A 15,050-nucleotide genomic window follows, 5' to 3' on the forward strand; every position below is an offset into this window, starting at 1 on the left:
AGGCTTTTTGATTATTGGCTTTTCGAAAAAGTTCTTTACATGTGCGTAAACGTCACAATGTTTTTTCAGGAAGCTCCCTAAACGGTGTATATGACACTATTGTTCAGAATATACATTTTACATCTATATCTTGTGTCAGTTTTTGGAATATACAATATACTTTTTGATTATTTTTGTGGTTCCACTTTTTTCTCTCTCACCCTCATCTATCATTCTAATTAAAAAAAATAGTGGAGTAAATAATGAGAAATTGCATACCATAAAACATAATTGGTATGGTAAAAAGAGTAGATAGCCAAGTTAACACCCCGTAAGAAAGTGTGGTGAGTGGCAATCGTAGCCATTTTGGATAAATAATACGATTCTCACTCGTATATACCTGATGCCCTTAGAATGACACAATATTGTTTGGTTAATGAGTGATCATGTCAGTGTCACCTTTCTTTTTGAAGTACAATGGTACACCACATTCTTACCTGTGTGCACTCATCAGCAAAAGAGAATCAAACGCTCAAACCGCTTATATTAGAACTCTGTTCATCGGGGTGCTTTATTTGTATGCAAGCAGATTCCTTTTTGGCTGCTTTGTACTGTCCGGTTTGCAACCTTTGCAGAGCAGAAGGAAAAGAAAAAGGAATTCGATTTTCTCATATTTTTTTCCCGCCTAAATAAAAATATAAACTGATATATATATATATATATATATATATTTTCAAAATCGGGGCATGGAAAGAAAAGGAGCAATGATGCATAGAATTTAATCTTTAAGCTTAGGAGATATCATATTGTCATTTTGATCATTTACGCAGGTTTATCTAGTAATCCTTTCCCAGAAAGAAAGAAAACTAAATCAATAGCGAGAATAGGTGTGAGATCTTGTGAGAATCTTCAAATAAGGTTGGGAAGATAATATTAAAAAACAACAGCTTTATTAACATCAATACAAGAGGTCTCTGAAACAGCTACCATTTGATCAGAGCATGTCAATTGCATCAATGCAAGTCTTTTTTTCATCTTGCTCCAAGCGAGTTTCACTTATGCCGTCGCTTGAATTTATCTATATTCTACAACTTGATCAACAAACAGGGCAACCAGCTTTTCGCAGCCAAGACGAAACTTCTTCTAGGATTTGTATGACAGCTTCGAATGTAGGCCTCTCAGACGGGTCCTTGCTAGTGCAATGCTTTATCATCCTGCAAATGGTAACCATATATATTCCATGATGAACAGCTAAATATATATTTGTAGATACGAAGCAAAAAATGTGACATAATAGTTGTAAATTTTGCTTTTAAGTGGAAAAAGTTTAATATTCTACAAGCACCGAGTACCCAACAAGCATGATTTGATAGCAATCAATGGATAAAAAACCTCATATAATGTTTAGCTTTTTTTTTTTTTTCCCCCCTACTTCAAATGTTTAGCTTCTTTAAACTATATATATATATATATATACATATATATATATTCATGGTTGATGGTAAAAATAGAGCAATTTCAACCTTCATCTCTTTGGATGCATGCCTGTACGACATTAAAACAACATTATTTCTATAATGTTTGAAAGTGCCTTATTTTAGCTTGAGGACATGTATAATGCCCTCATTGTATAAACCATCGACATCCATGGTTGATGCATGGAATCCTAAACCCATTTTTTCATCACATTACAATTACGAATATCAACATAAAAAAGAGAACACGACTGAGAAATATTCAACTTTGGCTGTTAAGATCGTGAAACTCAATTTCCGGGATGCGCTCCCCTTTTGAACGCTTTCTAATACTATTGAAGATTTTCCTCCTGATTCTTATAATTATTCTCCAACAAATACATTTGCACTTATTAAAAAAACTACTAATAAATTGTGAAACTCAATTTCATCTCTATTCCTTAATATTTTGATTGTAATTAAGCCACAATTCTAATGTAAACTATAGGATAAGTTCGTACAGCTAGTTTTTTCCATCCCATTAGGAACTTCCCCATTTCTTCATGAAATTTAGATTCTTCATACATTTACAAGATTATTATTATTTTTTTCCTGAACATTTTGGTTCTAGTATTACCAGGCTAAGATATGTACCAAAAATTTCAATTTGATGTTCAGTTTGGAGGTCAGAATCAAGCAATGAAAGGCTTTCTTTATCAGAATTTTGAGTGGGATACTTCAAAAGAAAATATGCACATCACACACACACAAGAGCGGTGTGAGAGCGGGGAAGGGGAGTGAGAGAAGCCATCAATTTATATTGAGCACTGATCTGTCAAACATTTTTTCATGTAACACACTCACATAGGATTCCCTTTCGTATTTCATGTAATATTGTTGTAACAATTTCTTGACCCACAATATTTATGCATGCATACTAATTCACATAGAACAAGGACATCTGAACATGTAAAAATGATAATGCTTTTTGAAGCCTCCTCGTGCCATTGATGCTTCCTAAGATATTATATAAATTATCTTTAAGCACATTCATTACATGCAAAAACTTCAGAACCAAGTTCTTTTTGACAAAACAGAATTCAAAAAGGAAAAAGGAAAAGAAAAAGAAGTATAATTAATAAGACGGATTACGATCTTTTACATACAAAATATTACAGGGTTGAGTGCAAATAACTGCTCTTTCGTGTTTTTATTAATAGCAATTGTGTGGTATCCATAGCATGCAATCTAAGTATATTCATTTCTTTCAATAAACATTTCATCAAAAAGATGCCGGAAAAATTTGGAATGGACTACAAGATTCACTTACTGTTGAATTCTTCCAGGACATCTGCTTACATGAAACTTTGGCTCAAAATCGAAGGATTTGAGATGTATAAAGTCAGTAAGGTGCTTTCCTTCTAGCATCTGTTATACATTTGCGTTACAAATATAAATTGCAGTTCAGAAGAGATAAACATATATGCAGTGGTTAGTAGCACAAACAAACACTAAAGACACATTTATCAGTAAGAAGTAAGAATAACCTTTCAAAATATCCCCCACCAACATAAATAGTGGCAAGAATGATATTATTTCAAGTTATATATTTCTGTTACTTTCTGATGAAAAAATGCTAGGTATTGCTTGTAGTAGTGGCTTAAGAGGATAAGTGAACCCTGGTTGGCTGTAAAGTATCCAAAAACCTTTAGTAGCCTAGGGGCATTTTCTAAAGGGAACTAGCATTCTAGAAGGCTTCAAAGAGAATTTCTTAAATTAGCTGGTTTATAAATTTTTTGACATGTCTTGTCCAAGTGGCATGCTACTCGTAACTTGTATATGTGATTTTCCACAACAAGGTTCTATTGGATATCTCCCATGAAGTTGATATAAATGAAGGCTTGTGTAAAATTCTTACGGTTTGATATTTTGCAAATCATAAAAATTGTGTATACAACTGCAATTATGAATACAAAATGATATAAGTGTTTCTATCTCCATGCCACTTTAAAAGAGAAGGAAAAATAGATAAAGAAAGTGTTCCTATCTTCACGCCCACATGATCTTCCACCAACCTACAAGGGCACAAGAGGAGGTCTTCCACTCTCTTCTCTAACCTTATTGTTGCTAAATCTAATAGGAAGCTTGCAACTAGATGGGTGAAAAGAGACGCTTATAACCATACAACGCAAATCCTAACACAGAATTGCTAATGGATTCCATTCTTCTGTCCTTCATGATCAACGTAGCTAATGCAGACCAAGCTTGATGGATCATTGTGAAAGCTTGTTTATCCAGCTTAACCAAATATGTAGTGTTCAGTAAAAGCACTAACAAATAATATTATACTCATTTAAAATGAAATAAGAACAGTGATTCAAAATAGTCCCCCACCAGCATATATACTAGCAAGAATGAGACCATTTCAAGTGAACTTTATATTTTATGTTTCCTTTTTGGTAGGAAATTGTAAGGTGTTGCGCGTAGCAGTGGCTTAGGAGCATGCTTGCACCCAGGTTGACTGCACAGTACCCAACATTTCAAAGAGCATTCTAGAAGGCTTCAAAGAAAAGTTCTTAGATTATTAGTTTATAAATTTGTTGACATCTTGTCTGAATGGTTACTAATTAACTTGTCTGTGTAGTTATTCATTGTACATTATAATGGATATCTCCCATGAAGTTAATCTAAATGGAGGCTTATGTAAAATATATTATGAAAATTACTATCATTGTGTAGACAACTATAATCATGAGTATAATACAATATCAGGTATAAGTGTTACTATTTCCATACCAGCAAGGACAAGTGAGAAGGGTATTCTACTATCTTCTCTAATGTTAGTGTTGCTTGCTCTCTTCTTTAACCTTATTGTTGCTAAGTCTAATAGAAAAACTTCAACTAGATGAGTGAAAATAGAGACTTACGAAAATGCAATGCAAATAATAACACACAGATAATTGCTAATATCAGATCCACACATCATGAAATTCCATACTAATGCCTACAGAGTCGAGAGTTGCTAAGATGCCATTTAGATCCAGTCTAATGAGGCAATTGTTCACCAAGGGACCCAGTGGTATCTCCTCTACCTTTTGAAGTAAGAGTTTGCAAGTTCAAGTCCCATAGGGACAAAGTAGATATGTTAGACTTTTGCCAGGACACACACACAACGATTAAGTACCTGATAAAATATGAATCCAAATGAATGAATATCTTTGTTGGTGTCATTTGATGAAGATCTAATGATCCTAGTATTGTCATTTACTTGACCTGTAAAGCAAAAGATATTACTATAGGTGATAAAAATGTTAAAACACAACTTCACAACAGAGACATAAACATACAATTGTCTTGATTGGGGTGTATCCGCTCATACAACATTTGAACCCAATATTCACCAATCTTCAAGTGGCCACCTTCATCTTGCAGCAAGTTTCTTGGAGAAAACAAATGAAATGATTTGTGAAAACATCATTAATTTTCATTTTTGATAGTAAATGCAGTTTGAATATTTCTGAATGCATATTACCATTTAGAGATATGTGCAACTACTTGTCTACATTTCAAATCAAAAAGTTTATTCAAGCATAAATTGTCTCTATATTGACTGAAGTTCTGTTTGAAGCTACATGGAGGCATAGAAAAAAGAGCCAAAAACAATTTTTCACGTTATATATTTCAGGTCCCTTTTTTTTCTCAAACTTGTCCGTCCATAAAGTGAGGACTAATTACAAGGCATCAAAAGACCAACACGTGGAACGGTGAAAGAGAACTAGGTGCAGATTCAGCCTCTCTTTGATAATGTCTAAAAGTATTCAGAGATGTAGTCAGTGGGCTTCAAATATAAAGTAGCTTCTCTAATCCTTAACTATGTACGTACTTAATATTTTACCTCTTGAATTCAAAATAAATTATTGAACATTATATTAAGGAAATTTATTGAAAGAAGAAAAAGAGGGTAAAGATGTGCTAGATCCCAAAAATGTAGAATTTTGCTATTATTTGTAGCATTGTGAGTGTAGCATCCTTTTCCCTCTTATTCATTTAATCTTAACTTTATGCATTTGATGGTATTGGTTGTGTAAGACCTGAAGACGTTTCATTTCAAAATATAAGCCTTTCAGATCTTGGATATATATATATATATATATATTCAGAATATTTAGATTGACAATCAAGATTTTTTCAACTTGGACTATTCCACCATATGTATTCCAATTTTGAATTCTGTAAATCCAAATACAACATGGATGCTTAGCAAGTTAGGGATCCTAGTAACAGAAAAAAAAGAAAACCATTTAATTTTAGTAGAACTGTTTAAATTGGGTAAGATTTTCGTGAAATAATTTTCAATAAAGAATACCAAATTGGTGAAGATAATATAATTCACGACTCTAGTGTAATTAGCTTACCTGAGATGCAAATGATTGTGTACTATGGGTAAGGGCTTGTGCTGATGAAGGTAATTCATTCCCCTGTCAATTGATTTACATATTAAATATTAATGATCGAATTTTAATTTGTATATAACAAATGAAAATAGTTTGTGACAAACATAATACACATGATCTAGAAAGTGAGATATCAACATGTCGTGCGGTCAAACAGACGGGTTCACTTTTGTAATCATATATCATTAAGATTTCAAAAAACGTCATTTCGATACAAGGTTGAATCTCAGATTATTTGTTTTCACATGCATTTCGCTGATTAATGTACTTAGAAATCTTATTTGCAAACTAGAGAATTAAAGAGAAATTACAACTAAAACAGAAATGAAATGACAATATTAAAACAAGTTCTTCAAAAGGTGGGACAAGAGATCAATTGATTTAGATATTAAATATCAATTATTGAATTTTAATTTGTATATAAAAAATAAAAATTGTTTGTGACAAACATATTACATATTATCTAGAAACATGTCGTGCGGTCAAACAAATGGGTTCACATTTGTATTCATATATGATTAAAATTTCAAAAAATGGTCATTTCGAATTTTCGATACAAGGTTGAATCTCAAATTATTTTTTCACATGCATTTAGCTGATTAATTTACTTAGAAACCTCATTTACAAACTAGAGAATTAAAGAGAAATTACAACTAAAACAGAAATGAAATGACAAGATTTACAACAGGATGAGGCTCTCGAAATTGGGAAAAAAGCAAAATGGGAATGGTAGTGTATGATTTAACTAAAACAAAACCTTCCCTCTGACATAATTATGCAAAAAAGTGGCTTCTCTCAAACATGAACATGTTTTGTGCTAGGTAGCCAAGTATGAGAAACATATTGTTTCCAGATAAGATGGTACTATATGGGTACTAAATGGAAAATATACTGTTTTGACATAAAAAAATTTAACTCATTTTTACTTTTAATGGAAGTGGACAAGATATCAAAAATTAATAAACAGGGAAATACATCTTACAATATCAGAGAGAGAACAAGGAAACGGTTATACTAAGATTAATGTTGAATCAGAAAGAAGCATGATATGCAGATATATACCATAAGATAAAGAAATAATGGTAACTTTAAACATGGGAGCAATGAATATTTCTATCTGGTCACCATTGTTGTTTCTTGAAATGAGTGGAAAGAAGCAAAAGCATAGTACCTAGCAATGTCAAGTGCATATCTCACAGCAGTTGGTATGTCAAGGCGAACTTTTTTATCCAGAATCTCATTTAAGTTTCCCTAACGCAGCAGAATCAACCAGAAAGAAAGAAACCTTAGTTGCGAAAGAATCAGCAAAATTGGCTACTGATTTTGAAATACAAAGCTAAATTTGGACACATGCATAAAAAGGAACAAAATTATGGAGAGACCGATTGACATTGAATTACAAAATTGTCTGATTGTGCTTACTTTTGACAAATATTCTGTAATCAGGATCATCTCTTCACCATGAACAATTGAACCAAGAAACTGCAAAATATTGGGATGCCGAAGTTCCCTTAAAAGAGTATTATCCTTGGCAGACAAAACCCTGAATTGTTTTTTCAAATTATCAGTATCTTGAATTGACCAACTAGGTCACTAATTCATTATGCTGAGATAGCAAGGAAAAGCATAATCATACATTTCTACTGGATAATATATGAGCCTCTTGATTACTGTTTTAACAACCCACGTTCCACGCCACTTGACCTTCTCAGATTCACCAAATACACCCTGACAAGTAACACAAACAGACGACCTGCATCAGATTTAACTTCATACGAAGAAAATGATTGGTCATAACTTGTCAGGAATAATATTGAAAATAATTCTTATTCTTTGTTGGCAAACCATTAAATCAGGGAAGAACCAAGTTTCGATACAGGCGGCAATTTTAGTGGCCTTGTCTAAAAGGTGAGTTTGTGCCATCAAATCTGTGTAAATAAAGTGGACCAATCTGATTCCTTATGTATTCCAGCAACACTAATGTCATTTACAGTTGCTAAAAAGCTTAAATTCATTCATACTTGGAATATATTAAGAAATCGAAGGAATATTTTGGGATAAGAGTGAAATACAATTGGTTTTGCCATATGGTACAACATGGTAAACCTACTTAAGCTCTAAAGCTATTTCTCAGTAAGAAAGAGTCTGGTTCCACTTTTACCCATATGATGCCTGAATTGGCGTTGCATCTCAAGTATATCCTTTTCATTCTGCCACATGAAGATACTATTATACAATATACACACAATAATTTTTTTTTTCCTAGTTGGTACTCACACACACTTGTCTCTTCCGAGAGTTGAAGTCCTGACCTCCCTTTGGGAAGTAAGAGGCTGATACCGCTAGGCCACTGGTCCGTTGGTCAATATACACAGAGTATTATTATACACATAGTCCACAAATTCTGATTTACAACTACTTCAACTAAGAGAGAACTAGCTTTCTTTAACAAAATTGAATGACTATGAAAAATTATTAAACACAACATCGGGTAAAAGGACCAACAAAATCCTCTTTAATTTGCATACCTGTTCAATTATTGAGGACTGCTGTAAATTCAATTCAGACATATCAATATTCACTTCATTTGAATCTTGTTCACGACAAACTGTCTGCATGAAGAAATGAAATAATTTTTTTAACATTGGAATCTTTTCTACATAACATCATTCCCAAATAAAAATTCAGTTAGCAGAAAATATGCCCTATATTAATAAAAAAGGTATCATTACAAATCTCCTGTCATGTTTTCTGATAGTATTGCTGGCACACCCAGGTATTTGTAGAAAACTTCATACCTTAATTTGTGAGTAACTCCCAGGGATTTTCAGTTTCTTAAGACATCAAGCAACCACACATAAACAAGCATATAGTCCTGTTAAAATTTTCAAAGCATTTTGATTTACAATGGTCAGGTCAAAAAAGGCCAGTTATGCAACTGGACATAACCCACGTAATCTGCCTACTAACAGAGTGATTCAAATAGAGGCAATTTAATAAGATCATCCAAGCGAAAATGCTTTGAATGCAACCAAGAAGGCATGCTGCACCGTCCAAACTAGAGTTCCACCCCATCCAAGGACTACATCTGCTTGTGTTGTACACATTTTCTCCCCTACATCTTAATATAAGTATTGAGCTCAAATTTAAGATACAAAACTGATTTCCTTTCCTAAATCATCCTCTTATCTGGAGAAGCTGTCACCAAAAGACAAAGATTTTGGACGGCCCCCTTCAATATCCTGTTCAGAAGTAAATAAATGCCTCCATATCTTTAGAGCAATCTTCCAAGCTTACTTCGTTCCTTCCTCACAATAAACATAAGCTAGCAGATTGTTGAAGCATTTATATATTAAAGTTATACCACTCTAATAGCTTAAGCTTTGGAGTAGATGATTTTTAACATAGTATCAGAGCCAAAGGTCTCAAGTTCAAACCTCACCGTCACCTTACTTAAAATTTGAAAAACACGTGTTGGACCAAATGAAGGCCACATGTGAGGTTTCCTTGAACAATTGATATATTAAAGTTACACAGCAGAATAATTTATTATATAAGACTTGCAAATGGGTGGCAGACATAAGATCAAGTACTTCTAAGTTCCAACACAACATTTTGCTCAATCTAATTGCTTGAATTCATATGATAAACAATAACAGTCCCTTCTTAAGTATCAATTCAATTACCATTGTCTGGTCATCAACAGAATCCCTGCCTCCATTGACTTCCAGGATCCTGCATATATCTCGGTGTCCATAGAGCCTAGCATCTGTCAAAGGCTTGATTTAAACAATCAAAAGACAGTATCAATAGTTGTCAATGCCGATGGAGTTAATCCAGTAGAGATGTCAAAAGTGTATCACTTGATTCACATCAGATGAACCAATTATACAAGAAACATATTATTTAGCAAAATACCCTGAATGATTCAAAAACGCATCACACATTTTAAGCAATATTGAGGGCACATATGTAAATAGATTACCCTAAAGGGGTATTCTAGTCTTTTCATTATATCTTTGCTCCCCTATTAAAAAGTAGGAGTGAGGGTGGAAGGGTTTTTTGCTTTCACCGTTCTCTCATCTTCTTCTTCTTGCTTTATCTAACCCTAAAATCTACAAAATGTAAATGTTATCAAAGCACAAACCTGGGTAGGTCTCATTGTTGAGTGCATCATTCACGTCGTCGTCGTCGATGGTTGGTTCCGTCATCATCGTTCGTTCGTTCCTCCATGTTTGTGTAATCGCACGATGAGTTTTGTATTGTGGTAGTCTTCGTTCGTCGCCATGGTGGATTTCATGCCCGGCGGTTGTTGTTTGATCATTGGTTGATCGTTGGTGTTCAGAGTGGTTGCCGTACGATTTGAGGAAGAAGAAAGCGGGTTAACCCGCCCGGTTGTTTGTACCAGCAAACATCTGGGTTTTATTCGAACCGATTCTGATCCATCTCATCACCTTGTTTTGCCCAACCCAGTTCAGGTTCTTTTCCTACCATTTCAGTCTTTGTCCCCAATTTTAAATTGTTTTTTTTTTCTCTATCATGTCATTCAATTGTGACCCATTTTCATCCACAACCTCGTTTGACCTTCCCATGACCTTCAAGTTTAATGGCAAAAACTACAACCTGTGGGCCAAATCATTTGAGATTTTCCTCAAAGCTAAAGGCCTTGGCAGCCATTTGATCGAGGACAAACCAAATTCAAGTGATCCAAATTTAGGTACATGGGAGCAACATGATGCTCAGACAATTTATTATATGTTAAGCAGTATTGAACCTCACATCGGCGCCAACTTAATTCATCTCAATTATGCCAAGGACATCTGGAACCGCCTAAAGCAATTGTATTCTAGGACGGGCGATGTCAGTCGCATCTACGAGGTGGGCAAGCAGTTTTTCAGCCTCGACCAAGGTAATCAGAGTTTAGAAGAATATTTTTCAAAAGTAAAGAGAATTTGTGATGAATTGAACATGTATCAACCCCTCACTTGTGATGTTCAGCGAATGCAACAGCAACGCGAGGATTTCAATGTTATTCGGTTTCTAACTGGTTTGTCACCGGAATATGAGCCTATTCGTGCACAAATTTTGGATGGTCCTAGCCTTCCATCTCTTACTGATGTATTTCGTCGACTCCAGCGAGCTACTCAATCTAATGGTGCCTCCGGTGTCCATAATGATAATGGTGGTGACAGTTCAACATTAACGGTCTCTCAGGGTGGACCCAATAGTTTTCGAAGAGGCAGAGGGAGAGAACCCCTAAGATGTACTCACTGCGGTCGCCCTAATCACACTGTGAATTATTGTTGGGATCTTCATGGTAGACCAAAATTATCTGGCTATGCAAATCAGGTGTCCAATAATGAGGATGCTACTAGTTCACCTGCTCCGCTCACTTGTTCTCCCCAGGCTGCTGAGTCTGATATGATCACTATCACGCGCGATGAGTATGATCAACTTATGTCTCAGCAACAGCCACTCTCCTCGTCTTCCATGGTTTTCTTCGCCCAATCAGGTGGTTATGTCTGCATATTTATTTTCTTCCACTTATATAGTCTACCACATGACTTATAGTTCCTCCTTTTGCTAATGGTTCATCATCTAAGAACTCATTTTAGTTTTTCTACTTTTATATGTTCCTCAATTTTGTTTTTTAGGTTGATGTATATTAGTAACATTACTAAAACTCTCCAGTGCTCGGTAACATTTTTATCTCATTTTGTATTTTTTAGGATCTCAAGATGAAGAAGAAGATTGGTACGTGAGACAAGGGAGATAAAAGTAGGTGGTTTGTATTACTTGGATTTTGAGCATCACACCCCCAAAGCTCTTTATATCTTCATTTATGTGGAAGAGTAAAAGGCAAATAGTGATAGAAACTCTTTAGTTATTTAGATCTTCGTTTAAGTGGAAGAGTAAAAAGCAAATAGTGGTAATCAAGGTTTGGTGCTAAAGCTGAGAACAGAGGAAGATAGCTTACACATCTAGTGAGTTAATAAGGCAATTCAAATTCCTTCTCTGTTATTTTGTGATAATCGAGCACCTACTCATGTTGCCTTTAATTCAGTGTTTTCGTGAGACGGCTAAACATATTGAGGTTGACTCTCACATTATTCAATACAATATTGAGCCTAAATTTTTTTGGCTGATATGTTCACCAAGTGGGCCTGAATTATAGATATTCTCTAGCTTGGAGAGTGTTAGAATAGTCATATTGGGGGCATACATGTAGTTAGATTACCCAAAGAGGTATTTTATTCTCTAATCTATTTGTATATGTGTGTGAGAGATATTAGGCTGAGGAGATATCAGTTTTATTCTCCCGCGCTGTTCTCTCATTTTCTTTTCCTCCCTTCCCCTTCATCTTCTTCCTTGATCTAACCCTAAAATCTACTGAACCAAATAATCAATTAAATTTGAAATTTGAAATTTGAAGGAGCAAACATGCACTATAACCTTGAACTGTTTTTTTTTTTTTTTCAATTCTAATTTCGAAGCACAAATTTCATCAAACCGAAAATAGGCTAATATACTAATGAAATTCAATGTTGTATAGATACTTACGGTTCTTTGCCACCGATCTTCGAGGTTAACCTCGGCCTTGTAATGCAAAAGTAGCTCGACAATTGAGGCATGACCCTCACTGGCCGCAAGATGCAGAGCTGTTCGCTTGTCATAGTCCTGCACGTTGGGAGATATACCTTTCCTCAACATTTGATTCAGTCCAACCCTGTCCCCTCTCGAAGCGAAACTCAGAAAGTTTCCGATCAATTGCATGTCGAAATCATCCCAAGGATGGTCACGATATATTCCACTGAACATCTTGATTCAAAGATCAAAAGAGTGAGTGATTGAGACCTTAAAAGTTAGAAGAAACCCTAAGTTTGATTACCCAATTTTGGATTTCTTGGGCTTCTTGTGGAGGATGGTTAAAAGAATGACATTTCAGATGGATATGCGTATTTATATATATATTCACATAGATATATATGCTGTGAGAGACCCTTTTTGTGGGTGTGAAAATGGGCGGTTAAGTCGAAGACAGAGGTTAGTGTTTAACGACCACTTTTTGATTTTTGAAATTTTTTTTTTTTTGGTCGTTTTTCGCAACCCAAATACTGTTCATTTATGCCCTTTTTGTCTAGGGCTTCTAAGCTTATATTTGTCTAGCTGCTAGTGGAGGTTCAAAAATCAGAACTAGGGATTGCAAAACACCCGGAGTGGTTAAATGGTTTTGGAATAGAAATGGAGGATTAAAATTGAAAGTTCACGCAGTTGCAAAGGGAAGATGGGACGAAAAAGGTCACCTTTACATTTATGTTGATAAATTACAATTTTGCTCTTATTAATTATATTTTATATTAAAAAATATTACGTATATATTAAGCAAAATCCTATCTCAATCATTAGATATCTTTTTGTATATATATATATATATATTTTTGAGAAATCTATGTATTCTTGTGATATTGGTATAATAATAATATATATTAAATCTCAAGTTCCAATTGAGAATTTAAATCTTTTGTCTTATTACCATGGTTGAAAAATTATTTCGCCGCTATTTTATCTTTGTTAGACTCGAGATACAACTTGCCAAAGTACTTTCCTAAACGTTCCCCGTCGCGACCAAATTAATAAATAGTTTTGGGTAAGGATGGGAAGCTATTGCAAATGGGGGTAAGGATGGGATTCGGGTTGGGTTCCTCCAACCCTAAGTCCCAAACCTGTCTTGTTGCCATCTCTAATAAAAACTCATCCGGTTTACAAAAACATGATGTATAGGCAGTTAATGTAAACCAACACAAACCGCTAGGCCCTTTGCCGGAATGGTATAACTCTCCAATCCAAAAGACATGTTGAGAATTCGAGTTTCTTAAAGGACATGCTGTGGGTATGGAGGTGTGTTTCGGTGAGAAAAAATAAAAAAAATAAAATGTAAACCAGCTCACTGTTTCGGTGAGAAAAAATAAAAAAATAAAATGTAAACCAGCTCACTATCTTCATCTTTAAAAGGTGAAGACCTCCTGTTGCATGGAAAATTGAATCTATGATTAATTCATATTATGTGATGTTTTTTAAATCAATCAATTTTAGGGCTAGTTTGGTAATTGGGAATGGAATGAAATAAAGTGGAATGAAATGCTTTTAATTCCATTCTTTTATTTGGAAAGTAATTTTAAAGATGGAATGCCTATTCTCCACATTTTTCGGAGAATTGTTATTCCATCAAAATCATTTCACTTTCCAACAAAAGAAATGGGCATTCCATTCCCCATTTAAAAAAATACAGAGTAAAAATAATATTAAAAATCACTTTGCTTGAACGATTCCCCATTTAAAAAAATACAGAGTAAAAATAATATTAAAAATCGCTTTACTTGAACGATGTAATTGCTAACACACTTTTTTCAAATAACGAGATTCAATAAAAGTCGACTTTTTCTTGATATTTCTTCCTCAATTTCCAATATATATATTAGGCATATATATATATATATATATATATATATATATATATATTTGGTTTGCATATAGATTAGTTTTCCTTTTTAGGCCATGCATTGAGAGAATAGGAATGGTCTTCTCAATTTCCAAATATACATCGAAAGTATATATTTGCGCATATATATATATATAAATTAGTTTTTCTTTTTAAGCCATGCATGGAGAGAATAGAAATAGTCATTCCATTCCCATTCCATTATCTGGTTCATTCCATTGGTATCTTATTTTATTCCTTCATACCAAATTAGTCCTTAGTAGTTCTTGCAAATGCCTAATAGGACATGGCATAATAGTTGGACTAATTTTCATTTATTCTTTTTTTTTTTTTTTTTTTTTTTTTTTTTTTTTTTTAAATATATATATTTTAATGTTGCAACGATCATGCATAAAAAAGTGATGTCAAAATCTAAGTCACTTGGTACAATATTAGAAAACAGCCTCTAAGGTACCCCATTTGATAGCGCACACACCAGGCAAGATTGGGTAATTTATATGCTATTTTTTCAAGTCATTACTGGTATATACTGCAGACAGGGTGCTTGTGAATGTCTATGATTTTAGATCCAAGACTTCTCTATTGGCATATGCTTTTGACACATATGTTGACACCATTCAATCATTTGTTGCGACTTGAAACGTAGGCAAGCTAGAAACATAT

General features: G+C 34.1%; 2 protein-coding genes across 3 annotated transcripts; one reads left to right on the top strand and one right to left on the bottom strand.

Moving 5' to 3' along the window:
- Nucleotides 1-810: 810 nt before the first annotated feature.
- LOC132285841 (integrin-linked protein kinase 1-like) lies at nt 811-13,223 on the bottom strand. The gene is made up of 11 exons (XM_059788070.1): nt 12,449-13,223; nt 9,574-9,666; nt 8,416-8,499; nt 7,548-7,615; nt 7,310-7,430; nt 7,059-7,138; nt 5,849-5,911; nt 4,781-4,872; nt 4,618-4,706; nt 2,764-2,861; nt 811-1,193 (listed from the first exon to the last, which is right to left on the bottom strand). Exons 1-11 carry the CDS (start codon nt 12,704-12,706, stop codon nt 1,076-1,078), a joined length of 1,164 nt encoding a protein of 387 aa, XP_059644053.1. The 5' UTR covers nt 12,707-13,223; the 3' UTR covers nt 811-1,075.
- Nucleotides 9,967-12,318, top strand: LOC132285840 (uncharacterized). Of its 2 annotated transcripts, XM_059788068.1 has the most exons (3): nt 9,967-10,796; nt 10,886-11,399; nt 11,617-12,317. In XM_059788068.1, the coding sequence occupies exons 1-3, from the start codon at nt 10,746-10,748 to the stop codon at nt 11,661-11,663; spliced, it is 612 nt and encodes a 203-aa protein (XP_059644051.1). In that variant the 5' UTR covers nt 9,967-10,745; the 3' UTR covers nt 11,664-12,317. The 2 variants fall into 2 exon arrangements, with proteins under 2 accessions (XP_059644051.1, XP_059644050.1); XM_059788067.1 differs by having other exon boundaries at nt 9,967-11,399; nt 11,617-12,318.
- Nucleotides 13,224-15,050: the final 1,827 nt, after the last annotated feature.

This window comes from Cornus florida, unplaced genomic scaffold (assembly GCF_030987335.1).
Source record: "Cornus florida cultivar Cherokee Brave unplaced genomic scaffold, ASM3098733v1 CherokeeBrave_3.0.0_Hap2_Chr11, whole genome shotgun sequence".
NCBI lineage: Eukaryota > Viridiplantae > Streptophyta > Magnoliopsida > Cornales > Cornaceae > Cornus > Cornus florida.